Source organism: Pleurodeles waltl, chromosome 5 (assembly GCF_031143425.1).
Source record: "Pleurodeles waltl isolate 20211129_DDA chromosome 5, aPleWal1.hap1.20221129, whole genome shotgun sequence".
In the NCBI taxonomy this organism is placed as follows: domain Eukaryota; kingdom Metazoa; phylum Chordata; class Amphibia; order Caudata; family Salamandridae; genus Pleurodeles; species Pleurodeles waltl.
Window position 1 is genome coordinate 1,509,227,431 of NC_090444.1, and position 26,071 is coordinate 1,509,253,501.

Here is a 26,071-nt window from a genome sequence, read left to right on the forward strand (position 1 = left end):
CCAAAATAAGTATCAGGTAAATGAAAAGGATTTGGGCAGTCACTCCTTACTATAGGTGAAAGAGGGGTGGGCCCAGCCCAGCCTCTTTCGGACGATGACGGGTGCAGGACAGGCCCGCCCTTGGCCCGGGCTTTGCCCAGGCGCCGCCCGCGCGCGTCCCGCGCAGCGGGAGTGCCGAAGAAAGTTTAAAGGGCACCTGCCCTAACACAATTGGCGGCCTCCTGCCGCCTCCACAACTCGCGTCCCGCGCAGCGGGAGCGCCGAAGAAAGTTTAAAGGGCTCCTGCCCTAACACAATTGGCTGCCTCCCGCCACCTCCACAACGCGCGTCCCGCACAGCGGGAGCGCCGAAGAAAGTTTAAAGGGCTCCTGCCCTAACACAATTAGCTCAAGTAATTATGACTCATGCTCTAAAGGCAACTATAACTTGCACCCTCGCCATGCAGTTTTTTGACAAAAAATTGACTGCAAATATTACATTGATAATATCAATGATGTAATCAAAGATGTCATGAGTGCTGTAATTTGTGGGGTAATTAGCAGTGCATGGTGAGGGAGCGAGTTATACTTACTTTAGGGCACGAGTTATAGTTACTTGCGATAACTAACTATAGCAGGTGAATGTCTATGGTTTTGTACACTTAAAATGTGAGCATAACTCCCTGTAACCATTGGTTTTTAAGTGAATTTCTATAGTTTTTTTAAAAAAAATCTATTTCCTAACAATAACGTCCCTATAACCATTGGCTTTTTCAGTGAATTTCTCTCTTTTTTTTTTTTTTTTTTTTTTAAATAAAGCAATTTTCATGACCTGTGGCCAGTCCCTGCAGCCCACACCCCTAACCGCCCACACCGCTAACCACCCAACCCCACGATGCGCAAGGCCTTTGGCCATATGCAGCAGGAGTTGACTGCAAGTCTGTGTGCCCCCTGACCAATTTCAGTCTTGGGGGCCCCATTCCCCAGTGTTAATATATTTATTTTTGGGGGACGGCCTGCGTGGCCTCCTCCCCTCACCGATTTCAGCCCGGGGATCCCATTCCCCGGGGCCTGGTGTTAATATATTTTTTTTGCGGGGGAAGGGGACTGCGTGGCCCTACTCCCTGGGCCGATCTCTGCCCCAGGTGCCCCATCCCCCGGGGCCCAGTTTAAACATTTTTTGGGGGGAGGAGGCCACGCAGCCTCCTCCCCAGGCCGACCTCAGCTCTGAGGATCCTATCCCCCAGGGCACAATCTAAAAAAAAATTTTTTTATTGGGGGTAAACCACATGGCTCTCTCCCCAGGCCAATCTCGGTCCTGGTGGCCCAATCCCCTTGGGCCCAGCCCAGTCAAAATGGATGGAGCCCGCAGGGGGACCCCGAATGCCCCCGCGGTCCCAGCCTGCTTCCCGCCTCCTCCGGGAGTCGGCATTGCTGTCACAGAGAGGAAGCTGCTGAAGATGCAGCTCCCGCTCTGAAATAGACAGTTTCCTCTGTTTCCCTGCCTGCATGTCTGCAAACCTCTGCTTCCAACAAGTGAAAGCTGTTTGACAGCTCTCACTTGCTGGAACCGGACTGTTTGCTTTGACTTGGCAAGAGCTGTCAAAGATCCCGCCAAATCAGAGCAAACAGCTATGTCCTGGGGGTAGGCACCCCAGGACACAGAAGGAACCGGCCCTGGGGGATGGTGGTCTCCAGACCAATACTGGCTCCATGAGGAGGGCCCCTCAACATTAGAATTTGCCCGGGGAGGTGGTGGTCCCTGGGGCCCGCAACAGACCCCCATTCTTTTTTAAATTCTGCCCCGGAGAGGTGGAGGTACCTGGGGCTGGAGGTCCTGCGTGGCACCCCGCACTTCATTCAGTATTTGCCCCAGGGAAATGGCAGTCCCCAAGGTCGAGGGGGGCAAGACGCCACATGCATTTCACTGTATATTTCACCCCGGGGAGGTGGTGGTCCCCGGGGCATGAGGGAGTCAGCTGGACCCCCACTACTTCAATAAAAGATTTTTGTTTAAACACAAACTTCTAACATATATATATATATATATATATATATATATACACACACACACACACACACACACACACACACACACACACACACACATATACACACACACACTGCATATGCCATATGTCTACCATCTACAGATTATGCAGTAGATGGTAGGTTTATGTGGCATATACAGTATTTACTAATGGATGTGGGAACAGTATATACTGCTTGCATGCAGTGGAATGGCCTGCACACAGGTTTATTAGTTGTTTCAGAGGTTTATTTCTGCATTTGGTTGATAAACTGGTACTAATAAGGTGAAATGTTTCCCCTGGCAGTATTACCATGGTTGTAAAAGTACCACATTATGCCTCATAATTTGCCATTTCATGCTGCATAATTTAGTCAACTCTCTTCCATAATTTGGTGCTCCTGTGCAGCATAATTCCATGACCCTACCGATAGCACTGTGAGTGTCAGTGTGTTCCAGGTCCCAGTACCTGTTTATTTCCCATCCCAATGTTAGTGAAATCCAAGACCCAGTGTTGATGTAGTTCCAATCTCAGTGCTAGACTTCTATGACCTACAGAAAGTCTTACGCCTCAATGTGTGATGGGATCATGTGTGGAATAGGCTTTAGGCATGCCTTAGAGTGTGACAACGATTAATGGATGGCAGTTGACAACCCATATCCCATTTTCATTGTGTTCCCTGACCATGTGTTTGTATCAGGATGCCTGAATGGAATGTATCTTTGTCCTAGTTTCATTCCCAAAAGTGTCTTCCTATTCTCTGGGGAGGCTTGCTCATCCCTACTCATCACTGTCAATGCCTCCCTCACTCAAGTTATCTTCCCAGAAGTCTAGATTACATGACAAACCCTCCCACTCCTAAAGAAACCTACAGTAGACACTGATGACTTCACCAACAACGGCCCATCACTCACCTACCATTCATCAGCAAGATCATTGACAAAGGAGTCTATGTATGTAAGGCATTGGGTTGTCTGTTAAGGAGGGTGTTAACTAACCATTCTCAACTCAAAGGCACTATGTAAAGTATTTATGCAGCACACAACCAGTAATAAAGTGAAAAACACAAGAAACTCCCACACCAATTTAGAAAAATACTGTAAACTTTAATAAATAATTTGACACCAAATCAAAGTCAATCTAATTAATAGAACAGGAAGTTTCAAGTAAAAACATAGCAGCAAAAAAAAAAAAAAAAAAAAACTTTTAACGCAGGTATCTAGTCACACAAGACCTGGGCAAGTTGAGGCTACGCAAGGTGGATTGGGCTAGGTCTCAGCTTACCCTCAGACTTAAAAGAAATTTTCTAAATAAGTTCCCCAGAAGGTAAAGTTCAGTGGGGCAGGGCAGTCAGCATGTCTAAGGAGGTGGTGTCATCGTCAGGAAGCCACTGCACGAAGTATGGTGAAGATTTCTACATTTGGAGTGTATCATTTTTTTAAGAAGTTGAAAATCTTCAGCAGGACAAAGCTGCAGGTACTAGCCAACGAGGACTCCATGAGGGCGGATACCCTTTATGAGAGGTCCCACTGAACAGGATCTGCTGCTGCGGAGAAAAACGTAGCAACAGTTACCGCAAAGTCAGGCCGACTGGCAATGCAACTCAGGCAGATCAGCGAGCAGGTAGGTCCCAATCTCCTGTCAGTTCTCAGGCCACTTTATGGCGTAAAATTTTCTAAGTCCCAAGTTTCAGGTTTTGGCTAAAGGAGCAACTTTAGCACTACTTCCAAGGGTGCAGGACTTGGTGGGCACCACCCAGAGGAGGTTCAGGGCTCACTCCAAGCAGAGGTCAGGTGCAGGTTTTGAGGTCTCTGGAGCTTGTTATGTCCCTATAGCTCTCAAAATAGGCCAGCCAACTAGCCTTGGATTCACTCTGGTACTCCTGGGATCAAACAGAGAGGCAGGCAACAAGCAGCAGGGCAGTCTTCTGAGGGTACAAGGCACGTTTCAAGCAGATGCCAGTCCTCTGGTAGCAGGAGGGTTTTTCTCTGTGGTACAAAGCAGGCCCCAAGCAGCAGGGAAATCCCTTGGAGTGCAAGGCAGACCTTTTGGGGATCCTCAGCAGGTCCAGGAATGAACTGTGATGGTCAAATATTTATTTCTTCAGTCAGTAAGCTGTAAGAAGACCTCCATGAGATTGACAGCTCACGATCTCGAAATAAATCACGATGAGAGTGAGATGTATTGCACATTGATGGAAAAACCGACACAAGACAATGACGACAAAACTACTTCTGGAAAAGGAACAATGTTGGGTGTATAAATTAAAAGCACACAAGACTCGCCTCAACTAAGAAATCTCATGGAATCACCTTAACGCTCCTCGCTCCTAGAAAAATATGAAGAAAGGTCCTCCTCACAATATGGATACTCAGTTATCTCTACATGATTTCGAAATCACTGGATTCATTCCTACAGACACATTGTAGGAATAAGAATGTCTGTGGTATGGCACTACCAGTTTTTAGGGACAACATACACCTTACAAAACTGTGACACTGCCTCTTTCAATAAAAAATGAAGGAGTGAGGACTATATTTAGTGCTAAAGATATTTCAGGGGACCTCTCCACAGCCTGACCAATGTTGATAGTTCACAATCAGGAAATTGACCCCTTTTTCTCCCCTTGTTTTGTAACTCCTTGTTGTTACTAAAAGAATGAAAATACAAATGATCAGTAAAATCAGAATAGGACTACACCAACCAGAATCGCACTTTTAAGACTTGACAGTCATGATTATATGCACAAGTGCCGTATGATAACATTAATTCACAAACTCAGTTGCATACCAAACCTTTGACCACAATAAAATTCTCCTTTTCAATTTAGACATTTTTATTTTTGATAAAGTTAGTACCAACTGACTAGGAACACCTCTTAACGATACCCAAGCGACATGAGTCCCTTTGACACACATGACGCTTATGACATCCACGTCATAGGCCCTCTGGACTTTTGAAAGGGTTTTTAATCCCAGCCCTCCTCAAAGAGAAACAGGATGAGCCAAGAGAATGCAGGCATTAAAATATGTAGCAAAGAGGCATGTTACCCTTGACGGCATGAGTACGAGACTGTGTCTCGTTGATTTTGGTTACTATTTCACTCTTTTAATGAGCGCTGACCGATACCCTGACTTTTCTAAACCCCTACTGATGGCGGTACATGAACGAAGTGTGTGACTACAAGGACTTACTTCCCGCCACCTGGGTGGTAGGGTGATACTCCCAAGTGGGATAAGTCTTTATAAAACCTGTGTGATTAGAGATGCTTGAACCTCACATACTGTATGTGGTTTTCTCACAAGTGGCGCATGGTTTGCGAAATTAAGATTTCAAGGCATTATGAAAGTGAACACAAAATATATGTAGCACTAATAACAGTAAAATGAGTGAACCACGTAGTTTTCAGCACAGTGGGATTATTCACATGAGTCTGATACCACAATTATGAACTATGCACAGTGACACTTACAGGTTAATGGCAACCTACACTATCAATATGTGTTCTGGGAAGCAAACAACGATAGACTCAGTTACTTTGCCGATGGTTACCCTACATTCTAATTAAAAGTCTTGATCTTGAATTACTTTTCTTTTAGGAACCAAGATCCATCAATTAGGCGAGTAAACACACACCTTGCATGCAAGTTAGACCATTAATAAAGGGAAACCTAGGTTTGTTTGCGTTATTTCTATCTACTCTGGGTACCCAGTCACTATAATAACTGAAGTGCTCTCTGAAATATGATCAAGCCCATCTTGGTTTTTATGGACCAGGATGAGACCCACTGGTAAAGCATGTCACTACTAGAGTGGGTGAGGATCTAACCTTAAGGAAACAAATATTGTTCTTTGATAACAAACAGTAGGGTACACCCTGTGCTGGCTAGGACCAATATTTATACCTGGTGCCAACATTTTAAGTGGGGGAACTTCTAGACTACTCCCATAGCGGGTTCTGATAATGCCATTTTTCCCTCGCTCAGGCTCCAAGTAGTTTAAGATGAAAATAGACTGATGTCAAGTGCTTTGTGAGTGAGCTGGAATACGCCTTTAACAGTAATTAGGGCAATGTAAGTAGGGCAGGAAACAGTTCCACCACTCCCATCTTGACAGGATGGCCCATCTCACCAATATCTAGTCCCTCTTTGTAACACTGTCTTGAAGGAATGCACAAACTATTCACAGTAATATAACCCAGCGCACAGGCTGCAGGCGCCAAACGGTTAGGGCAGGAAAATATAATTTTCTAGGAGTGGCATTTTCAGAACTGTGACTTAAAATACAACTTTGCCACTAAAGACAATTTTAAATTACACTTTTTTGAGACCAGACATGACATTTCTGTCTGTTCCCAATCAAAGGTTAGCATGTATTAAATATAATAAGGTAACCCAATGTTATCCAACAGGAGAGATAATCCATGCAGTAGTATAAAAAACAATTTATGGGTTTTTCACCAGAAAGACATGTAAAACTTAAAAACACATGTCACATTTTTTAAATATAATGTACCCTACCCTTCCGGTTGTTTAGGGCTTACCGCAGCAGTGTCTTTTATGTGTTCCTTTGCCAGGTCTAATTGGCAGCTTAAAACTGCACTACAGGCTGTAGTAGCAGGCCTGATAAATGTTTTGAAGGTGCTATTTTAGCGGGTGGCACACTGAGGGTTTCATGCCCACTAGTACCATTTCATTTACAGGGTCTGGATACATGTAGTATGATATACTAGGAACTTATAAGAAAATTAAATGTGCCAATCAGGTGTAGGCCCTATCCTGTTTTAGGAAGAGGGCATAAGCACTTTAACACTGGTTAGCGGTGATAAAGTGCAGAGTCCTAATGTCAACAAAAATGAATTCAGAGAACAGGAAGGGTGAAAGCAAAACATTTTGGTGGAGCCCTGCAGACAGTGGCAAGTCCAACAATGTTCAACTCCAAGATCCCACCAATGACACCCATCTCCCGAACGACTACCAGTCTGGCTACACTGCAGCACGGAGTCCGCTACCTTGCAACATAGATAATGCCCTCCAGACGAGATATGAAGATGACCCCTGCCTCCAAATATCCCTAGAACTCTCTGCTGCCTTCAACACAGTCAATCATCCCACTCCCATACCCGCAGAGGAGTCCTGAATGGGTTTCACCCAAAATATTCTTCACTGGTTATCCTCCTACATTTTCAACCAACACCATTCTGTTCACATGAGCACACCCATATCCCAGAGATTCCTTTCACCTGCATATTCCTCTAGGGTTCCATATGGTCTTTGGTCATCTTAAGCACATACAACCTACCAACCTCAGCCACTTGGTGGTGTACTCATACAACAGGATCAAGATTCATCAATATGCAGGTGATACACAACTTTACTTGAAAGTCTCCTCTGCTTCTGATATCCAATGTCACAAACACTGCTCGCGCTTCACCCAGACCTTGATGTCCACAGCTCACCTCAACCAATACAGAATTCCTATAATTTTGCAAAGAACAAGAAACAGTACGAACATGGCTCAATGACACGAACCTTGATGCTTACAAACCTCACCTTTTATTGACCTCAACCATAATGAGCAGACTGTCAAGAAAACAAAGAAAGCATGGTACCACATCTTCCTTCTAAAGGAAGTGAAACTGTTTCTTCCAGAAAGCAAATTCAAAGCTGATGCCATCTAAAATCTGGACAAAAAAAACACATCTTTTTCCATAAGGTTTCTTGTCCAGGATTGCTCAAGCTTCTAAGTGATGTAGTATCCGAGGAGACAAGACCGTGTTATAAACCATAAAGTAAGCTCTGGTTGTTGGGAAAAGTTTGACAGATAAGTGCTGCTCAAAAGCTTGCGAGACTGGAGAAGAGCAAGTCATACTGCCGGTGAGTTATTGTGTCCCCACTCTTACCCCTCCATTCTACTGACCTTTTAGAGACCTCAGGCTGTCAGCCATGTCACTAAAGCCCTAAAAGGCTCAAATAAATTACTGTGCCACAGGTAAGAGGTTTAACAGATGTCAAAGATGGTCAAGCGTTCTGCTGCAGTTAAAAAAACATTTTGGGGACTGTAATCTTGATTGCTGCAGTAGCAGTAGTTGGCAAAAATGTGAGTAACCACAAATTATTCTGCCACTATTCTGTTAGCCTTTGACCTTAAAAGGTAAATACATATAGATCAGAATGCACACATCATGAATGAAGAATAATGTAAGTAAAAGTGATCAACTCTGATGAGAATAAAACATGCAAAAAGCTGGTGTTTAGAAAAAACACAGAAATAACAGCATCTGCGTCACACTGACTTCAGTAACTTTTACAGGCACAACATTGATGAATGAAGTGATAGAAAAGTCTGACTCGCATTGCTTATTTTGTTGTCGTTTCTGATTTTTGCTACTTTTTTCTTTTTTTAATCAGTATCTTGATTATTGGTTTGCATGTAGAAACAAAGCTTTTCAAATACAGCAATAAACAAACATTCCTAAAAATAAAGGCACAATGAGATATCGAGTCAATGTGTTTTTCTAGTGATACTATCAATAATATAGTCTCCATCGGTATCAAACAGTATATGAAAAGAGTAATGTGAGAACCACTTAACTAGAACTGGAAGGGAAGGGATTGAAGGCAGATATGGTGGATGAGTTCTGACTGCCGGTCTGTCGGGCAAGTGGTAGTTCAATCACTATATAGGAGAGTTGCAATGGTGTGACAGAAGGCATGTCTGTTGTGTGATTATGCAAGTGTCGGCAAGGCGGCGGAAAGGAGTGATACACAAGAGGGTTTGTGGGTCGCACGCATAGGTATGAGGTAGAGCATGGGGTGGGCTCACGGAGCAGCGCTGTCAGGGGGATGGAGTCAAGGAGTGAGATCATCTGGGAACATGATGTGTACCGTGTGTCAAACATGTGTCCAATTCTGGGTATATGGAAAGTCTGTGGATGTGGCTTGCCTCTTCATAGCAGCGACCATTTGCATACTGCAGCTTATAAAGCTGACAGCGGTGGAGTGGAGGGGGCATGCCAATGCATTATGAGTGTTCTTGTATTGTAAGCCATCAGTAAGGCCAGGCCAGTGAAACGAGTGCTACTAGTGTGCTTCTTTCTGCATTTAAAAATACCAAGGGTGCACGATTCCCAAGTGTATATATCAGTGAACACAGTTACCTAGCGGAGTGAGGCATGAACAACTCGCCTGTAGTTGGCCGGAGTGGGAAAGGACCATAGCATGTGCTGGAAATCTGCATTTCCTGTCTTACAGCAGAATACTGGTTGAGCTGTGCAGGGGTCAAATAGGCGCAGTGAAGTATATGAAATTGAATATTTATAAACCTGGCATTTCTTGAGACAGTATGAGGAAATGCTAATGCCTGTGTCCATTCTGTGTAGTTTAACACCCTCCCTATATTTTCTTCCTACGTGGTACGAAGGGGAAATGCTGGGGTGGCTACATATCGATCTATTAAGCCATGTAACTGTCTTCGCCATTGGGGAGGAGTGCTTGCACTACTGTATGTGTGGGGGCCTCTTCGTCTCTGGTCAGCCATAATGTATGACATGTATGATGGAGTTGGTGGTAGGTGAGAAATTGTGGTGCCTGCAGAATTAGTAGATTTCTAACAACAGTGAAGGAAAGCAGAGGGGAGTGCTACCAACTTTTTCTCCAAGACTGTTGTTGGCTATCTAACGAGACACCCACTGCAATTGGGCCGCTAAGAAAAGAGGCCTAAAAAAAGGGGCGCCTAAGTCTGCCCTCTCTGGTGGGCAACTGTAACTTCTTTAAGGCAATCCAGCGGTGACCATTTCCCCATATAAGTTCAGTTAGCAGAGGGTTGAGTTCCCGAAAAAAACTGCATGGGGGTATCACTGGGAGATTGGTGAAATAGTACAGAAGTCATAGTGGACCACCATCTTTGTTCCCAGAAAGAAACCAAGGATTTCAGTGATGCCAGTATGGGGCGCCAACTGCCATCGAAAAGCTCTGATGGGCGTATGGTAAAGGCAAATTCCTAAGTTTAAAAATGTAGAGTTGTGCAAGGTGATCATTCTGAGCTCCACCCAGAATGATCTTTTGTGGGGTCAAGTCACTGTTAAGTGGGTGGACATAGGATTTGTTCCAGTGAATTGTTTAGCCAGATATTTTGGCGAATGTCTGCAGTGCACTTAGGACGGGAGTGAGGTCCGCGCAGGTGCCGCGGAGGAACAACAAAAGATTGTCAGTGTACAAAGACACTGCATGTGTCCTGTCCTTAAAAGGATGCCCCAGTGTGTACCATCTAGGTAAAGTTGGATAGCAAGGGGTTCCATGGCCATTGTGAAGAGCAGAGGTGAGAGAGGACACCCCTGCGAGTACCACGTTCAACTGGGAAGGCATTAAAGATATATCACCCCACCCGGATTTGCGAAAGAGGGTATGTGTATAGGAGTCAGGTGTACGCCAGAATGCAGTTGCCTATCCCTATCTGCTCAAGGACCGGAAAAAGATAGCTCCAGTACAGTGAGTTTAATGCCTTCTTCAGGTCCAGGACTAGGTGCACCGCAAAAGGGAACTGTCTCTGGATCTCATCCTGAGTGTGGATCAGGCAGCGAAGATTGTGAGAAGTGCTTGGTCCCAAGACAAACCTATTTGGGTCCTGGTGTATGAGTTCTGGTAGTAGTTGGACATATCAGGTGGATAAGATAAGATTTTACCCAGGATTTTGTAGTCCGCCTCCACTATGGAGCTAGAGCGGTAAAGGGCGGCTTTAGTAGAATCCCGGTCTGGTTTAGGGATAGAGACTAGCAGTGACTCCTGAAGGAAGGCCGGTAATTCGCCCATTTGAAGGGCCTCATTGTCCATGGCAGCTAAGGGAGGTGGTAAGATATTAGCGTATGTGCCATAATATGTAAGGAGGCTGTTTTACTACTTTTTTCTTAACTGCTGCTCCGCTCCCTTGCAGCTCCACTTGAAGGGGCACACAGGGGTAGCCTATCTGAGCAAACGCTGTAGTCAGGCTGCTCTGCTGAGTTGACATACCTACCAAAGAGTGCAATCTTGCTCACTAAAAACAGTGCAGGAAGTAGACAGTTAAGTTCTACACAGTGTTTCTTCAAACTCTATCTACTCCTGTGCAGGCTTGATTTATATACTTCATGGCTGCAGCCTACCCAACCCTTTCCCAACTCGTCACAGGGTGGGGAGAGGTCAACGACGATCAATGATCCCACCCCTCTTTGTGACAAGTCGGGTAAGGGTGAGGTGACAACACTCTCCAGTCCCTGATTAGCATGAAGTCCCTGGCACTACAGGTCATAAGCCTTAAGGTCCTGGGGCTAAACTTTGTCACCACGTCATCAAGGGGTGCATATTATTCCACAAGGCTGTGGCTTTACCGTACTGATAGCCTCACAGGCCTCAGGGCTGTGTGATTGTCTGCCCTGCAAATGTTTTTGCAGACAAATATCAAGTTACAGTCTGCACCGGTGTCCGCCTGCACAATAGAGTGCAGACCCCAACCAGCGAAAAAGAGCATGTGTGTGCATTTTTGTTTTCCAACAAAACACTACATAACTTAAAGCCTAAGCCATGGAGGAAAAGGGGTGGAGCCCCAATACTCACATTGATAGAGCGCCCATGCTTAAGGGCACCACACATGTCGCAGCAGGTCCTAAGGCCTGAGCAAATATTACCACATCACCCCTATCCTGATGGAACACAATAGGGTCCCTTTGCTGGACCACACCAGCTTCAAAACCAGCTGCATCATTTACAAAGCCATCATGGCCAGCATCATTGCTTATCTTGCAGACAAAGTCTCCATCTCTGCTGCATCTCACCACATCAGCAGGCAAGATTCCACTAGACTGCGGACCTAAGAAGGATAAAAGAGAAAATAAGGCAGCAAGATTTTTCCATCTATGCACACAGATTCAGGAACAATAAATTCCCCTATCCATCAGGATCGTCCCAACATTTCTCCAACTGAGGAGAGAGTTGAAGACTTGCTACTTTAAAGAACGCTACATCACAATGCATTAACAGTCCACAACCCAGCTACCTCTCTAATCACTCACTGCCTTAATATATGTATTTGACCCTATGCAACTATTCTAACATGTATTTTAGTATACCCTTGTTTAAGATAAAATAGCCCTCACCCCCATTTCCTGGCGTGCTTTGTAATCTTGTCTATCTTCTTCCCTGCCAATTTTGTTTGTCAGGATGGACTTCTGACAAAATATTTACAGTTCTAAATCAAGGTATTTAATAATGAGGTGGAGTAAAGTTGTCTAAAGTAACTTAATTGATAGATCATTGGAGGTTATTCTGGCGACACTAAAACCTTTGAAAGTGCTACAGGTGTAAGACATAATTATCCTACCATCCTTTATACGGTCAACATGCTTCAGGCTACCCAATTATCCTAGGTCAGCATGCCTTCTTCGAGACTGAGAAGACTGCTATTTAGCCCTACCTCACAATTAGGATTATCACAAGTGGACATGTATGTGTCAGTAGACAAACATAAAACACATAAAAGATACTTGCTAGTATCAATTGTAGTCATTGGACTTTGCACCAAGATATTACATGACATATGAGGAGGGAGGGGGAGCAGCTTCTGTAGTCACACATTCCTCAAGGGATCAATATCTGTGGTTCCTGTGCGCTTCTCTGCTCCTTAAATGTCTGGGTGACTACAGAGAGATGTTACCTCTTTGCCCCCATGCGGCACGTAACCCATTATTATAAGGAAATTCCAGTGACTATGACTGATATGCACAAGTATCTTATGCATGTTTTAGGTTTGTCCACCTTCACATAACTCTAACATACATGAAAAGGAACAGCATTCTATTACTCTAAAGGTCACTTTTGCCGTATGTGTTATGGTAAGGCACACACGCGCCTTTACTGTTGGCTGGCCTAGTTGGCTATTTGGATGCAAAGATGGTCCTGCCTTCTGTCTTATACCAGGCTTGTTAACCATGTTGACCTACTTGTACTCTTGTACAGTTCCAGTACCCTAGTTTACTCCCCCAGACACTAAAGTGGCCATAGACTGATTGCAAATAAACCCATCACTGGACAGAGGGGACTGGTAAAATCATGCACAAAACACTGCTATGGTAGGTAAGCTGGGTAATACATTGGGAGCAGGACTGACTGGCTTCACACCCAGCGACCATGCAGGGCCCTCAAAACTTAGCCAGGTGTGAAACAAGGGCCACATGAAGTCCAGAACTCAACTTCGTGAGGAATTCAACCTTCAAAAATGCACATTTTACAAATGCCTACAGTTGAGACATCATTAAACACACAGAGGGTAACCCATTACTAGCCCGAAGGACCTGGGTAAATCATATTACACAACTACAACGGTCCAACCATTAGTTGCTAAAAGCAGAAACTTCATCAACGCATTCCATGCACATGCAGCACAAACGAATATTTCTTATTTCAAATAATGTTAATGCACTGATTCATGTAGAAATATACAATTTATTATTTATCTTTCAATACAAAACTTATTAAAAATTGTATGGTTGCCCCCAAAACACCCAAAAAATTATTGTGTGAAAAGCAGTGCTTGTGAAAAAGAAAGAAGAAAAATAAAAGAAATCTCAACAATTATATTCAGATTATGTACATGAGAACCTGTCAATTGACCATTCTACAACGAAATCTGTGTCACACTCAATTAGGGAAAAATGTCCAAATCACTATTGTCGCTGGTCTGTCCAAGCAATTATTCAAGGCTCAATCTGTATTGTTGTCGTTTTGACCCGGTGCAATAAATTGAGCCAACTTTCGCCTCAAAAGCGGGTCTTCATCGGAACATAAAACCCAATTCGGAGCAACCTATTAAAAAAGAAGAACTATCCTTGAACCTACTATTTATCACAACATAATGTGCACATTACTATATTTATAATTATAGCAATCATTATTTCTTGCTTACCTAAAATCTTTGTTAAATAGATGATATATAAATTACTAAATTTTAAATTCTACTAAATCCTGCCTGAGAAAAATCAAAGAAACAAACATCACTATGTCAATTTCAATCCAAAACTCAAAAAAAACTCGACAAAATACGAAAGGAAGCATTTTATCCAATCACTCACCAAGATTCAGAATGGGAAACTCCCTTCTCTTATGTAATCCAAATTACTTCTCATCCACAATTTTAATTTATTCTCGTACCAGGAAACAATTCACCTGGTCACTTAGTTTCCAAATTATATGTCCACTACAAAAACCAAGGAATATCAATCAATGCATACTAGCCCTCCTCGAAAATACATCAAACACATTCCAACAACTCATTAAAAGTCCTACACATATATACACTGGGCCCGCTTCCTTTCTGACATGGTGTACAAACTCATGCCTAAGTGAGTTTACATCACATCAGAAGTCCCTCTATCAAACTGCTCACCTACGTATCTAGGATGGGAGAACACATCCCATTATGTTGTTATGGGATTATCACCTCTATCTTTAAGAAATTAAGGTAAGTAATTAAGGTCCGTTTGTAAAAAAAAAGATTCCGCCCTCTTCCCGACACAGATTAAAAACCAACCAAATGAATTCATTTCGTATAAGGGATCCCTTTATCAAAAAAACACTTGCCTCCATGTTTAGACAGGTGAGTGCATTCAATTGTATCTCACCTTAATGAACCACGGAGGTTAACCCCTCTGTTCGTCTTCGGACGCAGAGTGAAAAACTTCCGCCTGGGTGGATTCATGTGACGTTCCCTTCAATCGGAAATGACGTAACCACATTTCACAATGGAAATTGAAGTTAACCCTGTCTCCTACCACACAGGAAAATCCCATTACGTTGATACGTGCATTGACAAGGAGATCAACGTTAAGCCTCCATACTATGTATGCTGATGATACACTGGTGTACCTTAATCAAACATGAGCAGTTCCCATATTGTTATGGGAACCACAGAGTTGTGTAAAGGCCGCCCCCGTAGGTGGCATAAAGGGACGGTGCCTTAACGGCCGCCTTGGTCCGGAAGGGACCGGTTTTTAGGGAGGAAGCGCGACAACCAGGTGGCGGCGCACCCCCACCCCAGTGTGCCAGCAAGGGGTGGGGCATGGTGGGAGGTCAAGTTCCAAACAACCAATGGGGGGGGGGGGTCGCTATTTTTTAAACACCCCCCCCAATCCAAAAGGCGAATTTAATCTAGGGGGGGGGCAAAGAAAGGTGCATTTAAGGAGCGTGGTCCCGTGGGGGGTTTTCATTCACGATCGGGACAACGCACTCGCACCCTGGAAGAAGAGAAACAGACGAGATCACCTACCTAGGATTGCTGTAAGGGGACCGCTCACCCCGAGCGATGCGACCCTACAGCAGCCACCGGACCACCAATGCCGGCTTCCCAGTCCAGCAGATCGGATCCAGAAGCACTCCTCCGTACCACCCGACCAGCTCCAGCTTTCCCTGTGGGACTGCGGCAAAGCAGCAGACGAACAGGCAAACCCCAGACACCCCCGCTGACGAGGATCCTCAGACCGGCATGCCTCTTTTTCCAGAAGCACAACTCTGGACCACCGGACCGGCTCCAGCAATTCCTGTGTACCCCCGTAGAACGGTACGCCTCGTGTCACCCGCTGCCACCCCCTCGTTGCTCCAGCGCCGGATCAAACAGTCAACCAGACGTCGTTCCTGAGGGGGACGGCTTTTTACCAAGCGACGCGACCCCGCAGGAAGCATCAGCGTCGGCACGCGGGCAGTGGCTAAGGTCCCTTCCTCTAAAGGAGGGTCAGCGGGAAACAAGGTGGATGCGGACCCCGCGACCGCACACAGAGATCAGCAAGCCCTCCCTGCAGTCGGAAAGGGCTGCCCAGGTAAGCCCAACCCGACCAACCACAACATCCAAGCCCTCCCTTCGAAAGGGCTTGTTTAAGGAACTCCGATCCCAGGGACCACGACCCTTCGTGCTCCAGGGGACAGCACGGCTGTGTGACGCGACCCCGTTCGAGCACCTACAGTTAAGGCACTTGCTCCGGGGGACAGCACAGTTGTGTGATGCGACCCCGAGCAAACAGTAGCATTTCACACCCTCCCCCAGAACCAGCATCCTTTTACGGTGGACCAAGGGCATCCAAGGGATTTCTATCCTTGTAAGCCCTAGTGGAAGCTCCTGCATCAGTGCCCCGAAAGAACACGGCAATTCAGTAAGGGGGCAGGTCTCACTGCCCAAGTTCACCCGTGTGCCACACGGTTCCAGCATCATCCAAGACCATCCCAGCCTCTGACAAAACACTGGTTGAGCACCTAGGCTAGAGGCCAAGAAACTTCCCCTTTGAGCCAGCCCGCCATGGAGGAAGATCAGGTGGTTGAGCAGCAAGATGACTTGGAAAGGATGATTGCCCACATGCTGGCAGAGGCTCTAAAACACGGCAAGGACTGGCTGCGCGCTAAGATGGTGGATACATCGGAAGAATCCCGAGCGCATGAGGCCCCAGCACTTGCAAATTTACCGGACGAGGTGGGCGCAACAGAGCGGAGTTCACCCCCATCGCAGAAGGCAAGCAAGCGGCAGAAGTCTGAGGGGAAACCTGCAAGGAAGACAGCCAAAAGACCAAGGGTCGCGGTTCGGAGCACCGAGGAGGACACAGCGCCAAAACCGGGGTCCAGCATAGCACGAGCGCCAGCAGAGGGCGAGCATATAAGCAAGATTAATCAAGAATGCTTTAAATCACTTGCGCCACTGCTGCTGCGCGGTAATGTGGTGGTCACAGAGGGGATCGCACCCTTAGACAGGCAGGGAAGCACCCATGCAACGGCCAGGGAGCACCATTCCTTGGGGGACCCATTAGCAGCTTGGAGCGCGACAACAAAAGTACCAGATACCACACTTAACATGGGAAACGCGCCCGAATCTTGCACAAGACCATCCCTGGGTGCCCCCTCCATGACAACTAAGGCAGCAGGCCTTGCAACAGCCATCCCTCTGACGGTAAAGGAACATATATGGAGAAAAGAATTTATAGATATCTTTACACTATTAGAATTACAACTAGAAGGTTTAGATCTTACCGTATGCGACAAAAAAGATGATGACAGAAGGGAGAGGAAGAGAGCTAGGAAAGAGAGGAATTTTTAAAACTGGTTAGACGCTTTCAGAATTTTGGCCTGTGTCATAGTTGAGAAATTCCCACGCTGCGCCGCTGACCTCTGGTTGTATGAATCTAAAATACATGAAGCGCACCGCCAGTTCCCAGGGGATGCCTGGCTAGAGTTCAACAAGAGTTTTAGGCTAAAAATGCAAGCCCACCCAGAGATGGAGTGGAACCAAGAGGATGTCTCCAGCTACATCCACAAAATGATGGTCGCAAGAGAAGCGAGCGCATGGGCAGGCAAAGGGGAGTAGTCCTTTCGGAATGCACACAACAAGGGGAGGCATGACAAATACAAAACATCACATAGACACAAAACCTGGCACAACACTAAAACACAGGGGGACAAGGGCCCACAAGCAATATGCTGGAAGTTTGAGACAGACGACTGCTACTGGGGGCAAAGCTGCAAATTTAGACGCTCCTGCTCCGCTTGTGGGGGCGAACACCCGGCATCCACATGTAGGAAGCACAAGCACAAGTCAGACAGAAAAGATAAGAAGAAGAAGCAATAGTACCTACCCCCCCCCACCAGTCTTAAAACTAACCAATTGGAATTCAAACTGGCCAAGTCTCCAATCAATGCAGATATCCTGAGAAGACTAGCTAATGGATAATAAGGCTTCATTATCCCAGTGAAAGGACGTATAGCTGGTGGGACCCCTAAAAATTTGAAATCTGCTAGAGAACACCCACAGGTAGTCATCCAAAAAATTGAGAAGGAATTGCGGCTTGGGCACATAGAGGGCCCTCTCCCCACAGACTTAATCATCTCACCATTAGGGGTGGTACCCAAGAAGGAGCCCGGTCAATTCAGACTAATACACGACATATCTTTCCCTGAAGGCATATCAGTGAATGATAGCATCCCGGAAGAAGCTTGTGCGGTGGGTTATGCCACACTGGACGATTAAATCGACATGATTAAAGCAACAGGCAAAAGGGCACTGTTAGCAAAGGCGGACATTGAGTCAGCATTCCGATTGGTGACTGTACAGTCGGACAGTTTTCATCTGCTAGGTTTCCAACACAAGGGCCAGGTTTTCGTGGACAAAGCTATGCCAATGGGGTGTTCCATCGCATGCGCGTATTTTGAACAATTTAGCATATTTTTGGAATGGGCATTACACAGGAGGCACCCCACAGGGGGGAAAATGCATTATCTGGACGATTTCCTATTTGTAGGGAGAGCTGACAATGGGACATGCTCCAGCTTACTGAAAGCCTTTCACTCACTGACAGAAGAGATGGGGGTCCCTCTAGCAGGTGACAAGACGGTTGGCCCTACCACATCACTTGTATTCCTAGGCATAGAGCTAGACACAGTCGCCGGAACCTCCAGATTACCAGATGAGAAAGTGAAGGGCTGCGCTTGAAACACCACCATGTGAGACTGGGTAGCGGGGTCAAAGGTGATCTCGCCATGTGGCACTCTTTTCTAGGGGAATTTAATGGTCGGCTCATCTGGAGAGATGGCTGGATATCAGCTAGAGGGATCTCGCTTTACACAGACGCCGCTGGGGGCTGTGGTTTTGGGGCCATCCTAGGCAGGGAATGGTGCGCAGACAAGTGGCCTCCCAGGTGCTACGAATTAGGGATGAACGGAAACATCACATTTCTGGAATTATTTCCCATAGTGGTAGCCTTGACAATCTGGAAATCCCATTTGCTAAACTTAAAAATAACATTGTGGTCTGATAATCTAGGTGTGGTCATGGCAATAAACAAAGGGTCCGCTTCATGCCCCAATACTCTGAGGCTTTTAAGACGCCTTGTACACATCCAGCTCAAAGGTAACCTGGACATCAGGGCCAGACATGTCCAGGGCATAGAGAACTCACAGGCGGATGCCCTTTCTCGTTCCCAGATGGACAAGTTCAGGAAGCTCACCCCAGAAGCAAACAGCAGGATGACACCTTTTCCAGCAGGGCTGTGGGACCTGGCGGAACAGACCTGTTCCTATTAGTACGGAGCGCACTCACACCAGAGACACAACGGAGAGATAATAAATACGCCAAGGTCCTCATGGACGTTGGGGGGCTAGAGTCCCTAACCGACCCACTAGCAATCAGAGCAGCTGCAGAACATTTCATCATGTGGGCTTTCAAGCAGGGAAAAACAAAGTCCTGGGCACAGGCACACCTGGCAGCGGTTGCCCATTTTTCAAAGCTACAAACGGGCACAGATCCCACTGCCTCACACTACATCAAAACTGCAATGAAAGGCTGGAAACGCCTCGAATGGCACAAAAAAGACACCAGACACCCCATCGATTTTAAGAAATCGAGCCTCTTAATAGATGTCATTCAACCCATAGTAGAGAACCGGTATGAACTCTTAGTGTTCAGATCGGCATTCGCCATAGCCTTCTTCGGGGCATTTAGAGTGGGCGAGCTGGTGGCAGCAGCGAGAAATTCAGGGGGCAACTCTTGTCTGCAAATAGGGGATTGCCACGTAGAACGTGACAGGGTACGCTTAACCCTGAGACGATCCAAAACGGACCAGTTGGGCAGGGGCACTGACATCGTCCTAAAATGTATAGATCAGACAAAGAATTGCCCGGTCTGCAGCATGAAGGAATATTCAGAGGTACGCCCCCTGGGACCAGGCCCCCTGTTCAGACATGCCAATTGGGACTACCTGAGCAGATTTAAATTTACTGCGGTCATGCGGAAAACACTAGGGAAGGGTGGCCTGCTTCCAGCAGATTTTAGTTGACATTCATTTCGCATCGGGGCTGCCACCACAGCCGCCAGTTTAGGCTTAGATCCAAACGCAATCAAAGCGGTCGGCAGATGGCGGTCAAAAGCGTACAAAGGTTACATTCGCCCACACCTATTGTGATGGTATCTTGTCATTACAGTAACAGGTGCACCCCCCAGACTCATTTGGGTGATAGGACACTCATTCATATCCAGGCTACAAGCATGGTGGAAGCAAAACAAGAAGTTGAGCATAGGAGAAAGACCAGCAGATTCAATCAGATGGATGGGTTCCCCGGGCATGAAATGGTCACAGCTCCAACCGACCCTGCACAAGCTATTAGAGTCCGGGCAGAAACACCCAGGTACGTTAATTATACACCTGGGAGGTAACGATTTAACCACTTTGGGAAGAAAGGTACTCCTGAATGACATCAGGGGAGCAATATGGAACCTTACCAGAATTTTTGGGAAAACCACCATCATCTGGTCAGAAATAATCCCCAGAATAACTTGGCGGGGAGCAACATCGGACAAAGCGGTAGACAACTCCAGGAGAAAGCTAAACATCGCGGTCGCCAAGTACTGTCAAATTAACGGTTTGGAAAGCATCCGCCATGGCTTGATCCACCCCAGGTGACCAGAGCTCTATGCACCAGACGGCATACATTTATCGACCGAAGGGATGGGTATTTTCTGGTCTAATCTAGCAGCAGCAATGAAGTAATAAAAAATAAATAAAAAAAGGAGGGGGATTGTGGAAACTGGGGGAGCTGCCAGGAGACGTGGGCCTCTCTGGCAGCGTGGCATAAAGAAACAAGGTTTTACCAAATAATTGATCAGAAGACACACCTAGTAAGGGGGTGTGTGAAAAAAAGCCACACACCTGGGGATGCCTTACGGCAGGGTGTAAGATGGCCAAGCAAGGGGAGTAAGCGGAACACAGCACTCGCAGCCCAGACCCGCCAAGTCGGATGGCAGGGCATAGGACACGCCAGGTAGCGAGTTGGGCCTAATCCAAAGAACTTGAAGCTACCCCCTAAACAACATGGTAAAACAAAACTCTATTGGAGTGAGCCCCTCCAAAAAGAAAGGTGGGACTGCCTAAACAATCGAAGGGCAAAAGGAGGCGTGACAAATGGAGGCCAGGACTTGAGGGCCCACCAGTCACTCACTGCAATTTGTGAAAAGTTTGGACTTTAGACGTGTTAAAGGAATACGCTGATGTTTTATTGGCATATTTACAAATGTTGATTGACAGTGATTTGGTCTTATGCTCAATATATACTATCATGGGCAGTCACACGCTTGTCCATAGTAATAAAGCGGCCAATTGTTATCCACTTCATAAGACGTTGTCAAAGTCTGTTTTCATGCATGTAATACAGTGTGACATATTTAAGGAATTGAATGATATATGCTTGCTCTGTAGTGTGCCATGTGCGGGAGTTATCAGTACAGTCTCTGAACTGCAAGACTGTGCTATTCTGTACGATCAGTCAGGCATAAAAGGTCCTTGAAGAGCTCCCTAGAACAGATCTGCAATAACGAAGGGATGGATTTCGATATTTAGAAATGCAGGCTGCATACTCCTTGGAAAGTCAGTATACATACAATATGGGCAAAGTTTCCCCTAGAGATTTAGTTCAAAGAAATTGTTTTGAAATGCACTTACCTGGTCTGGAAACGGTCTTCCTCCTTCATAGTCTATACAACGTAAAAACAGTCTATGCTGGATCCTGCTGTTGACTTTTAAAGAATTAGATGGCCTACCTGAAGTGTACCCGTTTGGAACTGTAAAACTTGTTTGAGTAGATAAACTACAGAGAAACACATGGGACAGTGGAGTTTCATTTATTTCATTAAAATAAAAGCATGGCACAACCTAACAAAAACGACGGTTTCAAAACCTACTGACATAAAGGTCAAGTATCGGCTGATGCAATGCCGTTTTAGAAATACACTTTGCAACAAGCAGCTTAGAAATATCACAAGTTTATAACTTGGACAAAGACTAATAGCATTTTCAGATCTGCATTGGTGGTGTACCGTGATTCAGTAACAGTATCCCTCTGCTACCAGAAACCAAGTACCTCTCCAGTTACGACCGTAGCCTTTCCTTTGGCCCTGTACAGTGCTCTGATGCTTCAAGCTAGATTGGCGATATTAAAAAAAAAAAAAGAAAAAAACACACACACTTACAAACATCAAACATATATCACAACAGTGGACTCCTGAGCAAAATGCTCAGGGTACAGGAGGGTTAATTAAAAAAAAAAATGCTAACATACAGAGCGCTATTTAACGCTTTATAGATTTGCACAAAATACCCAGGCAAAAGCAATGTACATTTTGTTGGTACTTCCGGTGTAACCCCTGCAGAAGTGCCGGTACTCCATCTTTAGAGTACCGGTTTGCTTCTACGAAGTGCTGACACTCTCCCATTAAATGTATTGCAGCAGTACTGAGAGATGCAGGTACTCTCCCTTTGAAATTAAAGAAGTGTAAACCTCAGTACCTGCCCACTTAAAGCACTGCCTGTAAGTACCCAATGTGTTCTTCACCTCACTCACCCATGTGAAAGAGTTCTGCCCATGAAATCAGTAACATCGACCGATTACAACTCTTACCTTTCCGAGAGTATCCCAACACACCACCAAAAGCCAGCACGACAGCATAGCAAAACCCAATCCAGTCCACAACCATGGTTACTCTGGAGAAAAAGGGAGAAAGGGAGATCTCGGTAAGAAAGATTGGAAAATGTTTGTGTACATTCCATGAACGTCAATTCACCACAGTGCCAGGGGTGGCGGAGGTGACCTCACACACCATTTAACCTTTACTTTCACTCACACGCACATTTACACATACACACACTAGTTCTCACATAAACACACTCTCACTCGCAAGTGCACATGCACATACATTTAAAATCTTTTTTTTTATTTTCTTACCACAGCTGCCAGGGAGGGTCATATTTCAGCAAATTGTAGTCATCCCTTTTTACACTAATAGTGAATAAGAACATATATTTCACTTAGTGTAAAAAAAAATTGACAAACACACAAGGGAAGTGAGTCTGCCTTTGTGTGCCTGGGACTGAATTTGCCTGTCTGAGGCCGGGGTCGCAAAGGCAGTGCCATGGGCTGCAAAGGGCAAGCCAGAGGTCGCCGCTGCGACCCCTAAATAAAGTCCATGGTAAATCCCCAAAATGTACAGATGCTGCAAATGAAGCTGCTAAACTACATCAATAACTCCTATCCCAGGTAGCTAATCTTTTTTTTTTTTTGTAGAGGTTAACTATGGACGTCATTTAGGGGTTGCCAGGAGGCGCTGCTGCTACCCCTGGCTTGCCACTTGGGCCTCCTAGCACTGCTTTTGAAACCCACTGGCCTTAGAGGTCGCAAAGGCAGTACCAAGCACAGAAGGTAGATCGTGTTCTGATGAACAATATTTGCCTTCTGCAGATCCAACTGGAAATTATTTTTAAGTTGGAAATAAATAAAGTGGAATGCGCACTTTTGATGATACATCAAAACTCGCTTCCTCTGAATATTAGGAAAGAATCCAGTTATTTAAGTTTTAGGAAACTGATTAAAACATGGCTTTTTCCTCGTTAGCATCTTTTTGGGTATCTCTATTTTTTTCTTTTCCTGTGTTCTCTTGACGGTTTTGGTGTTTCCTCACCTTTTATGCTAGCGCTTCGATGCTCTTCATGAGCCGGAATGCGCTCTATAAATCTAACATACATACAATTAAACATATAAAAAAATTCAACAAATAAAAAAAAAAAAAACTTCCTAAATCCACTTCCTGCGATATTATCGAGTTATGAGGTCAGTTCTGCTACCCCTGTCATTGTAGTGAATCGACGTTCATGAGGTTAACATGTATCTTTGGTGAATTACTTAAGCACATATCCACATCTACTTTTCAGGTGCCGGTTACATATGCCCCAGTCTGACGCCACTAAATCAACCTCCCTCCACCACCCCAGAATTACTGGTATCGGGCAGGGGAATTACACGGGTTTACAAGTGGGGCCCTGCGAGCCCCCTAGAATGGGGGAATTACTGAGGAAATCGGTGAGTGTGGTCCGAGTCCCCTAGAAAGGAGGAATTACTGGGGAAATCGGTGAGTGTGGTCCGAGTCCTCTGGTAATTTCTCATGTCTTCATTAAGGAGCCAGAGTCCCAGCATGAAACTTCCCGGGTCTTCTAACTTCTGTAAGCCCCCTAACTCCCTGTACGTGCCCTGTCGGAAGACGAAGGACACTTGCCACCAGCCCCATGTCATTATGCCAAGCGCAATCACGAGTCAGACACAAATGTTTTATGTGCTTGCGGCGCACCACAATTTCAATACACAGCCGTAACTTCTGCTTTTCACATGTCCTTACTAGGAATCTGCAAATAATTCGGCAGAATTTTAATACGTGATTTAAAGCAGTCATTTGATAAACTAATGCTCACAATTACTATGTTTCGTCCTGGTTTGCAAAGTTCCATCGAGTCAGTGAAGCTTACAAGTCACATCAAGCTCGATTGATAAACATTCTCTTAAACCCCTTTCAGCAATAACTCTTTCTTACGAGGCTCCCTAAAATCACATGCCTTGTAAGGCTTGAATCTTGTAAATCTTTGCACAGATAGTCAGTTGACCTATAAGAGTGTACTGCATCCGTGTCTCAGAAAGAGCCAAGTTAGTAACACCCAAGGCAGATTTTAAAGATAAACATTAACAAAGTAAACCTCTTCTATTAAGATTCATCTACAAATATATGTAGTTTTTACGTGGCTAGACCGAAAATCTGGCATGGACTAGTGCCAATGACATAATTCACACATTGTAAGTCATACGGCCAACAGATACACAAAACAGTGTGTTTGAGATCTATTTCTGTATTGAATAGCTAGAACACGTTGCAGTAATTCCCCAACAGAAAACAACTTGTTTAAGAGCATGAAACAGCCAGACTTCATGTGCATAATTCTGGTTCAAATCGTTCTTATGTAAACGATATACAGTTGCACATTTAGAACACGCTGCTCTTGGTGGAGGCAGGTGTACATCTAAACCAGCTACAGGTTATATTACAAGCTTACAATCTTCGTTTTTTAAATTGCAGGTTGGTGGGCGACATCCCTATGAGGTACAGCCATTTTTCTATATTTCAAAACACAGTTTTAGATTTCACCTTAGTTTCTGTTGAATTCCTAAATGGGATAATTTCCTTCACTATTATTTCAAGAGTAGAAAGAGACTGGGCTGCCCAAAGGATCTCCATATATTGCCCAACAAGGCATTCAACTTACCCTACAATTGGGGTTCCAGCTGACTACCAATTCTTGAGGCGGATCAGGTGGACCCTATCATAAACACTAAAATAGACATCTGGCTTGAGATTAATAGTACTCGAGATCACCTACAGATTATACGCAATCCATCTTTTCTCTATCAAAAGTTACCACACACGTGGTCTTATCTGGTAAACACTATTACACACTTTCACATAATCCAATACGTTGCTACTCCTCCACTCAAGGATCTAAAACCCAGAATGTGTGGTTCACCCAGGATCTTAGACAACTAAAGAAAAAGCTAAATAAAGTAGCAAATGAAGACGGAACCGTAGCTAAGAATTCGACCAACAGAAGGGTACAAACATTAAGCAAAGAATATAAACAGAAGATATGGGAGGCAAAGAAGGTGTACAAAGAATCCCAGTGGGCAAAGATTGTGGAAATTAATTGAACAGGCTGAAAAAGAGATTTCAGTTTTTTTATAAAAAGATGTGATTTTGAGTCCTTTTTAAAGCAGGGCACCACCATCCGCAAACCAGTATGGACATCCCACCTAGCTACATAGAGGCAATATATGCTGATCAGAGACAGGAGTGGCTTTGCTTATTTACGCTGGCTTATGACCCTTCCCCTGTGAAGGCAGATAATCAAGGGCTCCATATTGGACGTCACTCTGGGATCCAACGGCCTCTAGACCAGTCTCTTTAAATCCAACATGATTTATTGGTTACCAAATCTAACAAATTGTGCATCTTATGCTTTTGAAATCCAGTGTGTTCCTTCCTGCCTTGTGATAGGGGTCCATCCTACATCCGATCTATACGAAAGGCGACACCAGCATACCCGGAAATTACAGAATTATTGCCTAGCATGATGTAAAGGCTAAATTCTACACTAAAATACGTCTTAAGGCTTTAGAATCCTTGGCAGAATCTACTAATGTT

The 26,071-nt window shown here is 45.1% G+C and overlaps 1 protein-coding gene across 3 annotated transcripts in view; it reads right to left on the bottom strand.

The window, feature by feature from the left end:
• Positions 1 to 26,071, bottom strand: part of TMEM14A (transmembrane protein 14A) — a 203,511-nt gene that overhangs the window by 155,760 nt on the left and 21,680 nt on the right. For all 3 annotated transcript variants that reach the window (XM_069235808.1, XM_069235807.1, XM_069235806.1), the window contains exon 2: positions 22,456 to 22,538. In XM_069235808.1, coding sequence (XP_069091909.1) covers positions 22,456 to 22,531 — 76 coding nt within the window. In that variant the 5' untranslated portion in view covers positions 22,532 to 22,538. The remainder of the gene's footprint in view (positions 1 to 22,455; positions 22,539 to 26,071) is intronic.